At 43.8% G+C, this 19723-nt stretch overlaps 1 protein-coding gene across 2 annotated transcripts in view; it reads right to left on the bottom strand.

Moving 5' to 3' along the window:
* The window catches only part of CUNH10orf90 (chromosome unknown C10orf90 homolog), a 228561-nt gene that overhangs the window by 56791 nt on the left and 152047 nt on the right, over window positions 1-19723 (bottom strand). For both annotated transcript variants that reach the window (XM_041666941.1, XM_041666943.1), the window contains exon 2: window positions 12673-13786. In XM_041666941.1, the coding sequence (XP_041522875.1) occupies window positions 12673-13786 (1114 nt within the window). The remainder of the gene's footprint in view (window positions 1-12672; window positions 13787-19723) is intronic.

Below are 19723 nucleotides of genomic sequence, written 5' to 3'. Positions count from 1 at the left end.
TAGTGCAATAAGGCAAGAAAAACAAAGGCATGCATAGAAGATGGCATTTTGTAGCCTTTTCCCCGTCTCTTATATTCTTTTCACTCCCCGTTTTGCAGCACTGCCTGAGTTTTAGCAGAGTAGAACAAATAAGTGTCTTGTTTAGAGCTAGGCCCTCATGTATGAAACTGTCAAAGAACAAGTAGATTTAATAGAATGTGGAAAATTCTAAGGCATCTATATTACACCACTGTAAGAGCTTTGAAGAGAAACTTAGCATTAAAGATCCCTCTATTGAAATCAGTTATGTATGTATTGAGAAATTGATTGTTTAAAAATTAATATAGTTAATTAGTAGTAGCATTCAGAATATGAATAAAGTAAGGCTCTATTTCATCTACATAGAAAAATTATAAAGCACTGATGAGGGACATTAAGAAAAAATGCTGGAAACCAGACCCTATATAATGGAAGACCAAAGATTTGGTTTTTGTTAATATGGATATGAATATTGACTCACAGGACTGAGGGGTGGTAGAACACTGACTATCAAAGATTGCATGTTTTGGAGGGGATAGAAATATTTAATATCTTTGTGTCACTGCTTTTAACTGTATCCAAAGTTCCATGACTTTAAAAAAATGTTTCAATTAATGTGTTTTTCATTTCTAGAAAGATTTTTTTTTTAGCTTCTGAAATCAGTCTGGATATTTTTATATTCTCTTGTTGCTTACTCATATTTTTATTTTTTCATCTCATATGCCTTTAAACATACTGATTATCTTAGAATCTTTTATCTGTTTTTTTTTTATCAGTCTACCTACATAGACACATACATAAAACATCTGTGAGTAAATAATGTCTCAGGACAGTGTATAAAAGTACAGAATTAGGTTGGGCAAGCTTCCTTAAAGTATAAAATAGATGTTTGACAAAGTCTGATAACACTTTAGCTGACTCCCACAATGGCTAGATCTGTCCATGCCACTGGGGCACGCTAAGAATAGCTAAAGGATTACCCCATCTTTTCCATACATGGAGGGGAGCTTTGTGACTCACACATTATTCACGTTGCATGAAATTCCTACAAGGAAACAGCTGTGTAAAGCCAGGGAAATCCTTGCATAAACAAGAATTCCACACTGGGGTGGTACTGCCAGCCAGTTCTGAAATAACAGATTTCTTATCAATGGTCCCCACAGGATAAGTGGCATACAGCCTCTAGGAAAAATAGGTTCCTGTCTTACACCACACAGGAAATTTGAGTGGAAGGAGCATAGATTTAAATACAGAGAAGAATGAGGGCCAAGGAAACCTCTCTAAGCCTTTTGGGGAAAAGACAAAGGTAGGTGGTTAAAGCAACAAAAAATCTGAGTGTGGAAAATTACCAGAAGCAGACATGATGACTAAAGGCAAGATGGCATCCTGGGAGAAATCCTGGAACAGAAAAGGGATGTTAGTGAGGACTCCAGGAATCCTAGCATCACTTGGCACTTGGCTAATCCTATTGATGGAACCAGTCTTGAGGTCTTACTTTAGATCTGGGATTCTCCACAGGGGGCAGTTTTACTCCCCAGGGAATGTCTGTAGACATCTGCCCCCCACCCCCCAGCCCCGCGGGTCAGGGAGAAACACCGCTAGCAACTATGAATGGAGACCAGGAAAGCTCCTAACACTGCTACATGACAGCTATAAAATGTCCCAATATCTAGGTTGAGATGCTGCTAGCCAAGTGTATTGTGGGTAAGGGATGAAGATGGGCCCAGAAGGAGTTAGAAGCTTGTCAAGGCTACTTGGAAACCTTTCTTGCTATCTTGTGACTCTTTGCTCATCTAAAATTATTTAAAAATTAGACATCTTAACAGCTACAAACTTTCATCATGAATACCATGTTCACTCATTAAAATGTGTGGAGAGTTCTGCAAGAGCAATGTGTGGTACTCGAGGATGCTTATTGAAGCCAGAGTTCATGTGGAGACAGCAGCGCTGTCCTTTGGGAATCCGCACTCATGAACCTCATGATGATGTCTCTCTTCTCACCAAACTCCTATGAATCTTCCTAAGAAAACCACACAAAACATCCATATTTCTTTCTAAGGACATTCATCAACACATTGTTCTAAATTTTTTAATAAAAATAATCTGTTCAATAGTACATTTTTGGCTTTCAATGTTAAGTAAATTATACAATAGAAGGCTTTGCAATAATTAGGTATTTAACAGGGAATCACGTACAACATAAGTGGAAAATTCATGTATATAATTACATTTTTGTTTTAAAAAAAAGAAAGAAAAGAAAGCATTATATTTAGAAAAGAGAAAAGCTTGGTGCATTAACAAGAGAATTCACACAACCGGTGGGAAGACTTACTGAGTAGCAGAGTCAAAGTTAACTTTCATGTTTCTATTTTTACTTCAACTTTATTTTTTACAATGCACGTTTTACTTTTCTCAGTAAGAAATGAAACGGTAAAATAGAAAAGGCAGAGGAGCTAATATATCTAAGCATTTTTCTAAGCATCATTTTCACAGAATGCTAAACCTGGAAGAAACCATAGCCAACAATAGAGCCACAACCTAAGCATGTTTAAATGATGCTCCAAGTGGGCTTGGACACAGAAGAATAGGTCACATTCAGTGACCTCCAAATGCACCACCCTCTGACATTTCATGTGTTTGGTGGGCCATCTCTCCAAATTCCATGGGTGGGGTCTGCTGCTCTACAATTCCAAGTGTTTCACTTGCTCCTATAAGCCCAAGAGCATTCATGCTGATCTGCTAGTGCCAGAGAAAATCACATGCTCACATTTTCATGGGCCATTTGAATGAAAACATCCAAGCATAGTCAGTCCAGGCAAAAACACATAGGCCTCTATCTTCCTCAACTCCACAACATTCCAGAGTCAATGAAAACACCACTCCATTTTTACTTAACTGCCAGTCTGATCCTTGGAGTAAGGAGTAAATATATATTACATAAAATGATACAATCTCTATCTATTCAACCCATGTGTTCATACTCACAAAAGATAGGGTAGAGCCAGGGAAGAATGTTTTGTACAAAAGCCATCATCATGAGTTTTTACATTTTGCAAAAGCTGAATCTCAAAGTTGGCGCTGGATTTTTTTTTTTTAGCAACTTTAAAATTTTAGAAACCTTTGTTGTTGCACTGTCTAAGGCTCTGTCTGAGAAAACCCAAGTTGTTCAGAAAATGCACAGCTCTGAGAAAGAGAGAATGTTGAGTGTCTTTTTCCTGTGGTGCCCATATGAATAATATCATATAATAAATGATAACCACACACTTAATGAAGGCTTCTGAGAACCCACAGGAACACAGGGAAGCTGGGTTTTGGTGGCACACATCAGTGATCCTAGGACTTGGAGAGGCAGAGGCCGAAGGGTCACGGCTAGCTTGTTCCAGGATAGGCAGGGCTACAAAATGATATTCTGTCTCAAGAAAACCACAACCAACCAGTTACCCAACCAACCAAATATTGAATCCAAGTTGACAGGAGATCCAAGGATGTAGTCCAAACATGCAAATATTACAATGCATAGAGAAAATGGTTACAGGAAAACTAATTTTGATAGCTTTTGTGTTCAATTTCCGATTCGCTGGACAATAATTAGAAGATAATATATAAGTTCTTCCAGTGGTTATGACCAGAGACATTCCCACAGATCATGTGTCACAACAGAGTGGGCAAGAGCAGGTAGACACTTCAGGGGGCAAAGTCTAGTCCCAATTGTAGTGACAAGGGTTTTGTCAATTTCAGAAAGAACACCACTACTACACATGTCTGCTCTTCAGGACAACTCAACCTTGAAGAGTCTGTAATAGCCCTAAGAATCAAGGCATATAGAAGAGATAAACTCATCTCCCCAAATGGCTCAAACAAGACAACACTGGTTTGGAGGCAATGGCTCTTACACAGGATCAGTTGATGTGAGATTCCCCTCTGTATGTTGTGAATACCATTGGTTAATAAAGAAACTACTTTGAGCCTATAGCAGAGCAGAGCAGAGCAGAGGTATGCAGGGAAAACTAAACTGAATGCTGGGAGAAAGGAGGTAGAGTCAGAGAGAAGCCATGTAGCCCTGCCAGAGACAGATGCCAGAACTTTACCCAGTAAGCCACAGCCTCGTGGCAATACAAAGATTAAGAGAAATGGGTTAGATTAAGATGTAAGAGTTAACTGATAAGAAGCTAGAGCTAATGGGCCAAGCAGTGATTTAAACAATACAGTTTCTGTGTGGTTATTTCAGGGCTGGGCAGCTAGGAACAAATAAGTGGCATCCTATAACAATCAACGTTGTATATGTGATGTTCTTCCTGGGTAAGACCAATTTTCTATACTCTCCAAAGACAGCCCCAAACTGTGCACAGAACTGCCCCACTTGTGGACTAGGGCCTTTACCAACATGGATGCTTCCATTTTGCTATGTTCTAATGGCCAATAAATGGAATACTGATAGCAATATGAAAAGCATTTCCACATTGAACAGTAAACTCTTCTGAAAGCAGAGTTTAAAAAGAATTTGAGTCTGTTCCATCATCTTCACCTGTCTCTTGCTTTCCAAAGTTGGCTATCAATACCAGAGAAGATCAAATCTCATCCAAAGGTCTCAGATTTGCTCTAAGGTTATTGGGGCAAAAGAACAGCTTCACCAAGACAGAGGACAAAAATGTATCATCTATTTCTCACCTTTTTGATTTTTCAGTTTCCAGGTTGTCTGTACCTAAAACACTCTTCCTTAAGTAACCCTTCGCTATTCCACTTTGTCCTCCCAGGACTGTGTTCAAGTTCACTTCCGGCAAACAGCTCAGATCACACTGAAGGCGAATGATAACTACAATAGTGTGGAGTCCCACTGTGAATTCACTCATGTGGGTAGCTTGATACACGTGAATCACCCAGAGAAGGTGGTGGATAAGGAACTGAGTGGATTAAAATGCAGTGTGGGTCCTGCCTCCAGTGCCCTTGGTACCTCTGCTGGTGGCCCTCACCACGGTTGTGACTCATCCCTGTCTAGACAGCTGCTTCTACTGTTTCCTAATCAAAAAAATCCAGACCATTATCTGGTCAGTCTTCAGTTCTTGAATCCATTTCTCTTCATGAATCCCTGGCAAACTTGAACAAATGAAGCATTAGTAACGACTTTCTCCCTGACATTGTAGAGACACAGCCCATTCACACAACGGAAGGTGTTACTCAGAAAACAAAGCACGCAGGGGTGGGGAGGAGAAATGGGTCTTGTCTTCTAGAGTGGGGTGATGAAAATGGGCAAATTTGGCTCCTTGGAGATGATGGGGTAATCTGAGAAGTGTATTTCTCATCTTGGAAGAGACGACCCCACCTTATGAAGACCCATCAATAATGAAACAAACACGACTTAAAACCTTCCACATCTTTGTGTAACACATCTCAGCGTTTCCTCTTTCTCCACATTCATTTAACCATCTGAAAAATGACAAACTTTCTCCGTGGTAATATTTGACTGTTCTGGCTGACTTCTCAGGGGAAACAGTTTGGAGATCCTCACTTCCCAGTTTGCAAAACAACTCGGGATTCTGGAATTTTCACAACCTACCTGTTGGTGGTGAATCTTACATGGCTCCCTTCCTTCCCCAGTTGTTAGGTTCAGGTGTGAGGAGGGGTGGTACAAGGGAAGAGACACAGGGCATTTAAGTGGCCCTGATGTCACATGAACTGCTTTGTTGGCTCATCAGAATAGCTTGATCTCCACCTAGCACCAAGATCCTGACTATCCACTCTGAGCCCCATGGTGGTCTGAGGGTGGGAACAATGGCTCACACAGTTCCTGCCTTTTCAGAGTGTACAGCCTAGAAGGAAGAGGGCCTCTGGTGAGTAAAGGGGTCACATTAAAACACTCACCTACACACCTGAGTTTTGTTTCAGCACCATAGAATCAGGGAGCAGCCCGGTGCCTAGAGTCAGTGCTGACACAGTAAGTCAGGGAATGAGAATGGGTGTGCAGAACTCTGGTATGGAGGCACCAGAAGGTGCTAGAACTGAGCAGATGCCCCAATCCTTAGTGACAATGGTGACTGGCACATGGTGGCAGACTTTGTGGTTGTCAATAAAAGGGGCATCTGGGATAGCTGCCATGATGAACAGTTTAGGAAACAGGAAAAGAGCAAGAGAGAATTAGACAGGCTTTGGCCAGAAGCTATGAGGTAGCTCTAGAGTCAATGGTGGGTGGGGGTCAGAGACAAAAGCATGTCTCCCTTGCTTGCCATCACTCCAATCAGCTTCTGAGAATTATCCTGGAAATACCGTTTCTCTGTCTGCTACTATGATAGAAAACCCCAGCCTTGTTCCCTCTGCAATGAATTAATGCACTAGGAAAGAATTCAAGCGACCATCTGGTTGACCTCTCCCACTGAAATGAGGAGGTCCTTGTAGGCAAATGATCTAAATTTCTAAAAAGATTATGCTTGAACAGGAGAGGCATATTTTATCAAAAGACCCAGGTGAGAGATATTTGGGCTTTGTGGGTTGCACAGTTTCTTTTCCGACTCCCAGCTCTGTCACTATGTATAGAAGTAGCCAGGGGACATTGTACAAACAAACATCAATGGTTGTGGGATTGGACTGAGTCACTGCTGACACCTGCTCTCTTCAAACTATTGAATGAGAGGAGGTTCCAGTTTCTATGTGCGTTCACATACACACTCAAACAGCCCCTGTCTCATGCTGTGGCTAACAAAACAAACAAAAACTCATATCCCACGATTCTTCCTTCAGAAAAGGTAAGAAAATACCAACCTAAGACTGTTTACTTGGTCATGACCATGCACACACCTTATCAGATGGACAGGTTGTGGCTGTAGTGTTAGTGACAATCTCACTGGGAAGAGCTGCAGACAGGAGCAGCCTCAGGACATCCAGAGGGATGTTCATGATGCTGGACAGCCCAATCCCTACAGCTGACAATCCATCTGGCCCATTGGCAAGCCCTGCTGGCTCACCTACAAAACATGCCTCTGCTGAGTCCATTTGTGTGGTTTGTATATATATATTTTCAAGACTGATCGTTTTATGCTGGACAACCAAAAGGGATAGTTCTGCTTCCCTTGCAGAGGCTAGCTCTTCCTCTATCACAGTCAACATTTGTCTGTAACTCATAGGTGTTACCCTATGAGACTTGAGACTTTACCCCTTTCTAGTTAGCATGTCTAATGATATTGCTGTGCTTTGTGGGTTTTTTTTTTTGTGTGTAACAAGAATACTCAGAGAAGAAGAGGTTATCAGTTTGAGAATGGAAGTAGCTGGAGAAAGGGGACTTTGGAGGGGCTAGAGGAAAAGGAAGGGAGAAATGTGAAGTGATTATATTTTAGCTTAAAATGTTTACAAAATTTAAAAAAACAAACAAGACTGTGGGTCCATTCTCATAGCCGAGTGAATGAACAGAAGTCAACTGGAGGGAATATTTCACTGCTATCTTTCTACAGTGAGAGTATGACAGTCCATAGCCGGCTACAGTCCTGTGCTGGATGGCTCCTAGGAAGATTCCTGACTTCTTTCAGTGGAAAATGGCAGAGAGGCCAGCTCTGACATGCACTGCACAGTACATTCTGGGTAGACACCCCTCATCAGTCCATCTTAAAAGAACTAGCCTGTAAGTGAAGTTCCTCATTCAAGATCACATCTATTTCCTGGGATCCAAAGTCCCAGCCCTCTTGCTGGAGCTCAGAGCAACACTGAAGAACCATTCCCACCCCTGAGGTTGCTATGGCCTTGTTTTGTCTGTCTAGAGAGTGTCTTCCTTAACCATTCATGCCTTCTCCCTCTTCCTTCAATTCAGGTCATTCTCACAAGCACTTCCTAGGATATAGACTTACCATTGATCTTATTATCTTCAGAGTCTGAGTTCTAAAAACATAGGATATAATACTGGCAAGAAGTTCTAGACCAGAAATCAGCAAATTACAGGCAGACTCTGTCTAGCTTACCATTTGCCTTTTGTAAATAAAGTTTTATTGGCAACAGCCAAGTCAGTCAATGCATCACAGTGCTTTCCCACCAGAACAGCAAAGTTGAGTAAATGCCATACATATCAGAGGGTCTGTGAAGATGAATACACTTTCCTTTATAAGAGGAGGAGAAGGGTGAGAGGAATAGTGAGAAGGAGAGGAGGAGAAGTGTAGTAGGAGGTCACTCATCCATTTCCTGGCAGCCCAGACTCCCGAAATAATCACTCAGAAACTATATTAATAAAATCACTGCTTGGCCTATTAGCTTTTGCATATTTATACATAATTTTTACATCTTGAATTAACCCATTTCTATTCATCTGTGTATCACCACATGGCTATGGCTTACCAGCAAGGTTCTGCGTGTCTGTCCATGGTGGTGGCTCCTTACTCTGCCTTCTTTCTCTCAGCATTCAGTTTAGTTTTCCCCCACCTACCTCTATTCTGCTCTGCACAGGTCCAAGACAGTTTCTTTATTAACCAATGGTATTCATAGCATACAGAGTGGAATCCCACATCAGAGAAGAGAGGAAAAGGAAAGAGAGGGAAAGGAGGTAAAAAGAGGAGAGGGAAAGAAACAGGGGGAGAAAGGAGAAAAAAGAAGGGAGGGGGAATGAAGGGGAAAGAAGAGAAGGGGGAAGAAAAGAAAAAAGAACTATAGTTTGCTTCATGTAAGTCTAGCTCATCAAAGGGAGGAAATACATTTTTAAAATAGAGTTTCTTCCCAAGCCTTCTGAGCCCTCTAGAAATAAGTTCCCCTGGATCCAGGAGGCCATCTTCTTCTCAGGTAAGCCTGATGCATAAGCAAAATGAAGCTAGCTCACTATAGATCCCTCACGCCTCAGAATATAAGCAGACTTGATATCCATGTGGTGGCCTGGCAGGAGCATCTTCCTTCCAGCTATGCAGACTAGTGCCTTTAGAGCAGTGGTTCTTAACCTTCCTAATGCTGTGACCCTTTAATTCAGTTCTTCATGTTACAATGACCCCAACCATAAAAGTATTCCACTGCTACTTCATAACTGTAGTTTTGCTACTGTTATGAATTGTAACATAAATGTCCAATATGTAACCCCAAGGGGTTGTGACCCATAGGTTGAGAACCACTTTTTTAGAGCATGTGCAGTTGCCAAGGGTCTACTGGTCCAGAAGGCCTGCCACAAAGCAGGAATTCAGGCAAGCAGGTGTGGGCAGAACATTCCTTAGTCTTTTCTTCAATATCATCTCACAGTGTATCTTGCTCTCTGTCTACTTGGATGTCTCAGGAACGAAGGAAGCTTCAGAGCTGAACCACAGGACAAAACAAACTAGGCAATACTTAGTGTATCATAATCAATAGTGGAGTAAAAACACAGTGATGTCAGAACCATTTGGATCAATATGAAATCCCACAGAGTGGCACCAAGATCCAGATTTCAGATATAGAGAGAGATCTCTGAACTGATGAGCTTTAGTCAAATCAATAACACAGAAACCCATTTGTAGCCCACTGGCCACCTCCCCAAGATATGTTCTTAAGCAGTCTTCAAATACCATCTTCTATAGTGACAGTAGAGACGGGCCCACTACTGGGCCCCACCAATGCCTGACTACTGTGCTGAGGATTGTTGCTGGCAAGGACACAATAGGAGCCATGGACGCAGCTTTGGCACTGAACGGATACACAGACTTGGGTAAGTCGTTTAATTTTCAAGCCTTATTTGTCTTGTCTATAAAAGAAGCTTCACTGATACGTTCCCTACAGAACTGTCTAGATGATTTAAAACAGTGGCTATAAACCAAGGTCTGGTACTGTGGATTTTTATAGCACACACCATGATTATTCATGATGCTGATAATGAGTTCAAGGGTGGTAACCGTGGTGAAAGTTTTCCTCGCTACAGGGGCAGAGATTTGTATGGTTTTTACCTCGATGGTGCCAGCAGGATGCTCACTAACAGTGAAGACAAAGCACCAAGGACCAACATTGTATGCAAAAAGAAAACTGATTCTTAACCTCACTCCTGAGGAGAAGCAGGCGCCCATGTGTCTGCGGGGATGTTTTGTCCCAGGCAGACAGGACTATCTTCTGTTTTACATGACGTGGCTGCATGTAACTCATCTCTCCTCATTTCAGGAGTCTTCCGGAGGGCATGCATCTCTTCAAGGCTTACCCAAGAATAACATCTGTAGAACTTTCTATCCAGTGACCTAATGACTACAGCCAAAACTGTCTTGATTTTGTCTATGGACTCGCCCACGCAGCATCGACAAAGACAGCTGGATGTCAGCAAAGCAAGCTCAGAGGGGCTCTTGCTTGAAAGGGGTTTGGATGAAAGGAGTTGGCTTCAGACACTATGAAGGATGATGCCCGTTAATAGTGTGTATAGCCACAGGAAGCCATCAAGAATGCCTCAGATACAGTTCCAGTTACAGACAAGAAGATGCACAGGTCCTCTGAGTCTTAATGAGCATCGCCACGGTCTGAGAGTACTTGCATTAGGCTAAAAGGCTCTGCGAGGGTCGCAGCTGAGCTTGCAAGTGCACCCTGGGATGATGGTGTGCCCTGTACCAGGACAGAATGGGATCATTAGAACTAGTGGGTTGCCACTCATGCTCGTAAACGGCAGACAGGAATTCTGCAACAGGCTTTCTCATTACTCAACAAGAAATGTGGCTCACTGAAAATTAGCGTAGAAAGAGATAAGTGAGAGTATATGCAAACCAGGTAAGTAAATGCATGTGTGTGTGTGTGTGTGTATACATCCTCAACAGAGACACGTGGCCCAAACACCAAACTAGCCTCTCTTTTCATGGAACACCACTTTCTAAAAGACACATGGGTCTCTGCGTTCCTTTGGGCCTGAGGGTTAGCAATTATTTCTTTGCACATCTCAATCCTTGATGTTTTCTGTGGTTGTTGGATATTCAGGTAGAAATTGCTGACGCTCACACAGTACTTCTTCCCTTCGAAAGGTCCATCTGGGGCTGATAGAGAATAGGAAAGAGCATTAAGCTTGAAGACATTCACCAACACTAATTACTGAGTGAATGATACAAGCTCAGAGCGGTGGTGTTGCTGTCCACATTCACTGTGCTAGAAAATAAGAGAATGTGCTCAGGGCTCCCTGAGTCTTTGTAGCTTTCTTCAAATGATAGGACGAGGCCCCGCATTTTAGAGTCAGGCTCTAAACGTAAGTGAGTCTCTACAATACATTACTATTCTGATGGATGTCAGCCCCACAGGAGGCAGAACTAACCTCCCCTAACCCACCTAAGCAAACCCTTTACGGGAACAGCCAGCCTCTTTACGAAGCCAGAGGAAAGCCACTCTGCTCCGAGATGGGTGTTTTGTGATCCAGCTCCAGTTATTTTTTAAAGAGCCTTTGGTGAAATTTTCTAAAAATCCAAGTGATTATTCTATACCGTGAGACAGAGCGTCAAGTCATGCTCAGCACAGAGTGCAGTTTCTCTATTTCTGGAATCGTCATCAATAAGGAAGATGAAGTGCCCAGCTTGAGTGGTTGCCTTAAATACTAATGCGGAGTTTATCTCTGTAATGCGGATTGGCTGTTTGTGTCTTCCTGCATGCAACGAGCCTGTTGATTCTGGCATCTCAATCATTTAATCAATTCAAAAGCTATATCGAACTTACTTTACAGATCCCTCAGCAGCCAATATATCTACCCTTGTTAAAATTAATTGCATCATTTAACATTTCCACACGCATTATAGTTTTAAGTGTTTCACGGTCATTTTTTATTAATTAATAAACCCTTAATGGACAAAAACTCATACAATAAAATTATTACGCATACGCTGCGTTTTCAGTTTTACTATTATTTCTTTGAAATATTTTCCCCAAGTGGAAAGTCTATGACTCATAAAGCAGCCACGCTCACAGAAAGAACAGGACTGGAAATAGAAGTTTACTCAAAGACAGAGAAATCTGTGCCGCTTGCCTCCCTCTGACAGACTCACTTCCTCTCCTGAAAGCCAAGGGGTCTCAGGGAAGCCCACCTGGGAGAGTCTGTCTGGCCCTGAAATCGCAGAAATAGAAACAAATTCCAGCCAGGATCCTCCAGACACAGCTCAGGACACATGATTCCTTTTGCTGCTGTTTGGGAAGGAACATTCCAACTTTCCCATTAGAAAACATGCTGTAATTATTACATATGTGTGCACGCGTGCACACATGCAAATGCACACATGCAAATGCACACACAAACACACGCACACTTCATTCCATTATAGAGCCCAGGCGCAGTTTTGAAATGTTGAAGCTAACACATTTATCAGTGACGTGATTGAAAAGTGAAAAACCTTAAAATGCTAGACAATCCCTCAACATTCAGGTGTTGGACCCCTGAAGAGTTTTAAAAACTATCTGGGTGGGGTGGCATTTTATTTGACTCACCCTGCTCTGGAATGTGACGTGAGCACGCTCTATTCCAGCTGCTATGGGAGCCACTGTTTGCAACGGGTGGCCAGTTGCCTGTGTGGCCTGACACTATCTTGCTGGGACAGGGAACTTGAGTGAAGGTCTCTCACTATCTCTATGTGAGAACAGGTTCCCAATCAGACCAACTTATGAGTTGTTGACTTGAGGCAGAGACAACCAAATGCTAACATGGGTGAACAGAAGGAAATCAACAGCACTCTCTTAGCCCAACACTGGCATTGGGCTCCCTCCAGCAAGGGGACATCTACTCACCTGCCCGGTAACTCCAGCCGGGAATATGGATGGAGAGTTGGTCGGCATGGCTGCTAGTGGTACACGTTGCAAGCTCCTCTTTCTCCTTTCTTACTGGGACCTGGTTCCTTCTCCCATCTGCAAATTTGACTTTTTCCAGGGGAGGGGAGCTAGTCCGAGGGCACGTGCCACTCCCCAAAAGTACTGGCACCAATGCTGGGCTCTCCTTCCAGTGACCTTCCTGTGGCTGGCCCAATTGTGGACCTAGGAGGTCCTGCTTTCCCTCCAGGAGCTCCTGCGGCAGGGCTCTGCTGATTGGTTCGCCATTAGCTGTGCTGTCTACGCCATCTGCTGTTAACCTGTGGGAACTACAGCGGAGGCTGAGAGACAAGACAGACCTGTGGACTTTGGGGCTAGCAATCTGAGGTTGCTCAAGGGGGACGGAAAGCGATTTGTCCAAATAGTAAATGGCATTGGGACATTGCTGAGACACCCGGAGGTGGACACATGAACTGAACACCAGTGGCACTTTTCTTGATGGTGAACTGTCTGAAGAAAAACTGTCCTCTTTGTCACCCATTTGGGAGATCCAGTACTCCTGCCTCGCACACAGCCTCGTATGAGCCTGGGGTACCTTCATCCCCTCTATGGAGCCCCTGCTGGGGAACTCTGTACAGGTGAAGGATCCGCTGTGCTGACATAGATGGGTACCACTGGCCAGAGCTGGAGGGTCTTGGAGCAAAGCATCCTTGGCCCTGCAATTGGGACATAGTGAGTCCCTAACAGTGTCCCACACCAGGGAGTTGGCAGGAGGGCCCACACGTCGCGCAGTGATGGTGATAGATGAGAACCCCCTCTGGGGGCCTCTGCCCAGATCGTCCCCTGTGGACAGTGGTTCTGTCTCTAGTCCTTGCTCATCGGATGGAGTCAGAATTCCCAGACTGTCTGGAGCAAATGACCTGTACGTGTTCACTCCGCTGTGCCTGGCCGAAGCTGGCTTTGGGGGACACAGTTGAGCTTGAACGATGGCTTGTGGCAGAGGCAGCAGGGCTCCGTTTTCCATTGATTTCCTCTCATCAATCAGCTGGGAAATGATAGGCGATATCATTTTTGTGTTTTGTGATGCCAACATCCCCTAGAAAATAGGTAGAGAAATTTTTAATTATTCCAGGAATTCATAGGAATACAGTTGGTAAACTCTCATGGGTCATGGGGATTCTGGGGAAGGAGCACTTAGATTTCTCAGTAAAGCCTTCAGGGCTCCCTTGATACCAAATCTGAGCGTTCTGAAGAGATGGAAACCTAGGTTATGTTTGTGGGGAAGTAATGTTCTAGATACGTGAGCCCACGTAGGGGAAGGGAGGACTCACTCAGCTGGCTGGTGGTCTTAGTTTACTTTGTGCTCTATCCATTGAGACCCTCTGACTTTGAGAGTTGCTTCTGCCTAACCCTAGAACCCCAAAACAAAATCTCACAGCCTCAGTAAGGAAGGGAGGCAAAACGATCAACGTGGCTGAGAGTTGGAGTTGAGGAAGTGATAGTCCGTGGCTCAGCACTCTGGTGATGGTCCAGGAAATGTAACAAGGTGCCGCCTCCCTAGTTTCTTCTCTCACAGTCTTCCATCTTGGCCCGTTAAGGCTAATTCAGTTCCTTTCTGTTTGCTTGGCCTCACAGAAACCCAAGCTCAGAGAACAAGACAAGGGAAATCGGATGTTCAAATTCAGTTTCCCAGACTAGCCAACTAGTTGGTTTTTCTCCCCAGGATGGGGTGCACCAAGATGGATGTATTCCAGCAGGTAGAGTATAGCCGTAGCTCAAGGCTACTCTTTGAGGAGCTTTCATCCGCATTTTAAATCATCAAGGAACTCCACGCTTCCTAGTTAGCAGTTCCCCATGTCCTATGGAAATCACTGCCATGTGCAGAATAAGGCACTGTGCTTTTTGGCACCGGTCTAACCAGATTAAGAGCAAGGAGGAGAACCCCTCTGCTCTTGCTGTTTTCACGGACGTGTGTTGAGTACTGCGGAAGGCTGACCACAGCCCAGCACACTACAGAGCCATGCCCCATTTCTTATGTGTCTAAAATGAACTTGTGTACAGAACCGCAGAGACCCTGAGATAATGGAAAAAACTGTAGCCTTGGAAGCCAGAAGGCCTCACGAGAGTGCTCAACATTCAAGGCAGATCTCAAACCCCAGCTTATCTGGGGACCACCTAGAACACTGTGAACACAGGTTCCCCAGGCCTGGGTTCTGATGGCGGAATCCACAGTAGTCCATACACCGCAGTGATTCTGATGGAGGCCAGGTAGGGAGCGTGAACAGAGTCACAGCTGGCCGGCTGTCATCTCAAGGAGGCATTTACAAGGGGCGGGCCTAGGTCCACGGAAGCCTGGGCTTTGCCTTTCCCATGATGTAAGAGAACAAGAGCAGGATTTGCGGTTCCTTTATCGCATGTTTAATATTCATTCGTTTAAATCACTGAGCATTCTCCTCCAGCAGGACCTGGGACTCTGCACATAACATGTTGATGACACAAGCTGAGTCAATTGGGAAAAGGATTCTCCATTGGAAAAATGCCTCCCTAAGGTGGGCCTATAGGGTGGACCTGTTCCCTATGCTGGATTCCCTCACCCAGCCATGAAGTAAGGGAGGGGCTAGGTCCTGCCTCAACTTGTTTCAAGGTTGTGGAAGGTCTGCCCCTTTCTGAATGGAGATGGAGGAGGAGGGGTGGATGGGAAGGGGGGAGGGAACAGAAGGAGAGGAGGGAGAGGAATATGAGGTCAGTGTGTAAAATAAATGAAAAAAATAATGTTATTTAAATTAAAAAAGATGGGCCTATAGGCAAGTCTGTAGTACCCATTTTCTTAACTGATGATTGGTAGAGGAGTACCTAGCCGACTGTGGGAGGTGCAACCCCTGTGCTGGTGTTCCTGGGTGCAGTAAGAAAACAGACTGAGCAAGCATGGGGAGCAAGTCAGTAAGCAGCACTCTCAGTAGACCAGGCTGGCTTTGAACTCAGAGCTCTGCCTGCCTTTGTCATCTGAGCACTGGGATGAAAGGTGTATGCTACCAAACCTGGCTCCCTCGGTTTCTAAGCCCCTTTTCACTTTTTAAAGATATGTAAGAAGTTGCAAACTTCAAAAGCTAACCAGAGATGGGGGAATAAATGGGGAGTCCATTTTAAAACTCCTCCGGAGTTTAAAAACAATTAAAATCTTTTTGACCCCTGGACAAGGATAGCACTTCAAGCTTCCCTTCCAGTCTTACTGCCACCTTCCAATTCAAGATCAACAGTTCAAGGTCACCCAGTGGAGTCTCCAGTTGTGAGCAGAGCTGCCTCCCCACACCTCTGATACTATGGTACAAAACAATTACCTGTACCCTGCAACCCCAGGGGCGTATGCCTCCATCTTAGATAAATCAGCAGACTCTAGCGGGCCAGAGCCAAGCTGGAGGCAGGAGTCACTGCTTTTTGGGCTTCTGTGTCTCCAGCAGGCTTCCTGTCTGCTGTGGTACTCCCCCTACTCTACCCTTCTCCTGGCAGCCCTCCCAGGCCTGTGATTTGCATGCAAGAACATGACAGTGCACCTGGAGCCCATTTGACAGTTTACAGTCCCCCCCCCCATCCTAGTTAAATTTAGCTCTGAGAATAATTGTTCCTGTGCACCCCACGATGGGTATAATCATACCCAGTGGGAATTCCTTTGACATTGATCTTTGGAGAAAAAAAAAACAAACACAAATACAAAATCCAGCTTGGAACCTGCGGTGTTGCTCTTACCCTGCAGGACAGAGCTTCCTTGAATTTGAACCAGTGACAAAATGCCCTCAAAAATCTCATAGGATTGTGGTAGAAATCCCTGAAGACACTGGTCTCCAGGCATAAGTTGAATCAGGACCTGTGGGGGTGAGGTCTAGAATCTGTATTTATAACTGCTTCTGGGTGACCCTTAGGGGTATGTGGATATGGAGGAAGGAGGTTGAGCTGACTTAGGTGACCAGGGACCTATTCTGACCTCAGAGAAGCCTTGATTTGCATAGCTGTAATCAAAGAAGAAGATTGAAAAGGAGTCTGTTAAGATGCACCCTTCCTGGTACTGGAATCACCAATATCAAAGGGCCATCTGGGTTCAGGCTCCTGTGAGAGTCTGCGCCTTAGAATTAGCAGGGCTGGATTGCTACGAATAAAGAGTTGCCAGTTCAGCTTGGAGCTCCACAGAAAAGACCCTGATACTGGCAATGACAGTCTGGTTCCTCCTGGCAGAGCTCAAGGACATACTTGCCGAGGGCTGCCTTAGGGCCACAGGCCTTGGGCATCATTGCAAAAGGACCCAGGGTCCCTGGAGAGCCTGGCTAAAGAGCCAGCTGCCAGGTTCACTAGCAGAGGCCTGGAAAGTGTGGCTGTGATTTTTTGACTCCATCAGAAGAAAGAGGAAAGGGTGATAATGAGAAGTGTGAATCTGAACTTATTCCTCAAGCTCTTGTGTTATTCGGGGTGACACTGTTCCTGGGTGAAGACACACTGGCCAGCACCAGGCTCGGGAACAATTGTCTGCCTTCTCTTCTTCACAGGGAAGGTGTGAAGAACAGATATGACAAGGGTGACAGTGTCTCTCAAGTCATAAGCCTTGTTTTGGTTTCTTCTCTGCTGCTGTAATAAAAATACCAGAATGAAAGTAATGGAAGGAAGGGAGGGCAGGAGAGAGGGAGAGAGAGAAGGAGGGAGAAAGGGAAGAAGGGAGGGAGGGAAGGAGGGAGAGAGGGGAAAGGAAGGGAAGGTGGGTATATTTAGCTTCAAGTTCAATGTACAGTCCACCACCAGCAGTAGCATCTTGAAGTAGCTCATCACACCAAGGCTGCAGTATAAAGGCCCAGGATCCAACCCATGAAATGGTGCCATCCACAATGAAGATGAGCCTTCCCACATCAATAGACTTAAGAGACTCCCCTAAAGGTTTGCTCAGAACCCCATCTCCCAGGTGATATTAGGTTTTGTCAAACAGACAATTAACACTAATTATTACGGGCATTTGTATAAATTACTTTTTCCTCGACTCAGCATAAATTAGTAGATAACTGATATGATCAAAACAACAGAGGCATCTCATCCAACTTACACTTTTCAATAACTGCCTTTTGGTGTTGTTTGTAACATTACAGTTATAGGCAAACCATATGCTTGATGATTCAGATGACAAATATTTATTGAACACCTAGTAATACTACATTCCAGGTGCATGTTGAGTAACAGAAACCTTTGTGGTCTCCTGGAATTAATAGGCTGGAGGCAATATCCAAATGATCAGGACCATCATTAGACTGAGTATTAATCAAAGATCCTCAAAACACAAGTAGAGAGATTAAAAGAGGAGATGAGGGGATATTCACCCTTTAGCATATGCAATACTTCTGCAAGGCAAGTTTTATTTATCAAATCTCATTTTCTCACTGAAACCAGTAGATAATCTAATGAATATGCAACCTGTGGTCAGGGAGACAGCTTGGTTAATGAAGCACTTCCGCACAGGCATGAGAGTTTGAGATTGGATCTCCAGCATCTGTTGACAGTAAACATGTCTCTGTCCAGTACCTCCACCATGAGGCTAGACTCTCAGAAAGCTAAGAATGGGGTGGATCTAGCTATCAAAACCACGGCTTTAATCCTAGCCATATCACTTAACAAATTAAAGACTCGTGTGGTCAGAAAAAGAGATATACAGTAAAGATAGATTAAAAGATGAAGAAAACTTCTAAATGGTTTACAATTTGTTTAAAAATATATGTAGGCTTGGGAGAGAAAAGAAAAAGGATGAAGTCCTTAAAAGGGGGGGGGGGGTGAGAGAGAGAAGCGACAGAGACAGAGAGAGAGGGAGAGAGAGAGAGAAAAAGAGAGAGAGAAGTTGGGCATAGCGACACACACCTTTAATCCCAGCACTTGTGAGGCAGAGGCAGGCAGATCTCTGTGAGTTCAAAGACAGCCTGGTCTACAGAGTGATTTCCAGTGCAGCCAGAGATACACAGAAAAACCCCTGTCTCAAAAACCCAAAAATTAAAAAGAAAAGAAAAAATACAGTTTAAAATAAAGTCATGAAAAGATGGAAAAGACACAAAGAGTCTGGACACTGTATGTTATTGTGTTGTCTTTGAATTGTTTGAATGCTGAGGAAGGAGCAACAGCTGCTAAAAGACATTTAATTATAAATGTTACTGGATTAATCTAACATATTTTGAAAATGCCTTGACTTCAAATTTAAGTCAAAAGTTATGTTACTTTGGAGAAGAGGTTTTGCTTTTGTTTCCACAGGAAATGAGAGGCTGTGGATTCATTCTGGGTTAAGAAAATCACATTTGATCAAGGAAGACCCCCCCCCCCCCCCCGAGAAATCTGCAATAGGAGCAGATGGCCCAGATGTCTGAATTCTACATCCAGAACAGTTTCAAGACTGCTGACTGAGATGATCAAGCCTTACAGAATATTCCAGTGAGGACTTGATCATACTTCTAAATTTTTTTTAGGTCCCCATAAGACTATTAGCACCCCCAATCAGCAGGAAGTATCCTGGGAAACAACATTCCCAACAAAATGGATTATGGATGTTTGTCTTTGTTTAAAGTATTGATTACAAGTTGCTATGGATAATAGTCAGGAAAAAAGCTAAACAAAGGAAATTAGATTCAGAGTTTTTGTTTTGAAAAAAATTGAGGGTGTGGGAAGGGCTGTGGGACAATGGTCTTCTATCCAGTAAAGGTTTATTGCTTGAATTGCTTTAATAAAATGCTGATTGGCCAGTAGCCAGGCAGGAAGTATAGGTGGGGCAACCAGAACAGGAGAATTATGGGAAGAGAAAAGGCTGAGTCTGCAATCATCACCCAGACACAGGAATCAATCCTGTGTATCAATCACTGATAAAGGTACCAAACCATGTGGCTGACACAGACAAGAATTATGGGCTAATTTAAGATGTAAGAATTAGTTAATAAGGAACCTGAGCTAATGCAGTTTATAATTAATGTAGACCACTGTTGTTTCTTTGGGACTGAACGGCTGCAGGACAGGGTGGGACAGAAAT

Source organism: Microtus oregoni, unplaced genomic scaffold, assembly GCF_018167655.1.
Source record: "Microtus oregoni isolate MIOR12 unplaced genomic scaffold, Mior012 000016F_ref0000370, whole genome shotgun sequence".
Lineage (NCBI taxonomy): Eukaryota > Metazoa > Chordata > Mammalia > Rodentia > Cricetidae > Microtus > Microtus oregoni.
Note: the sequence above shows the minus strand (reverse complement) of the source record. Positions and strands in the feature narration are given on the sequence as shown.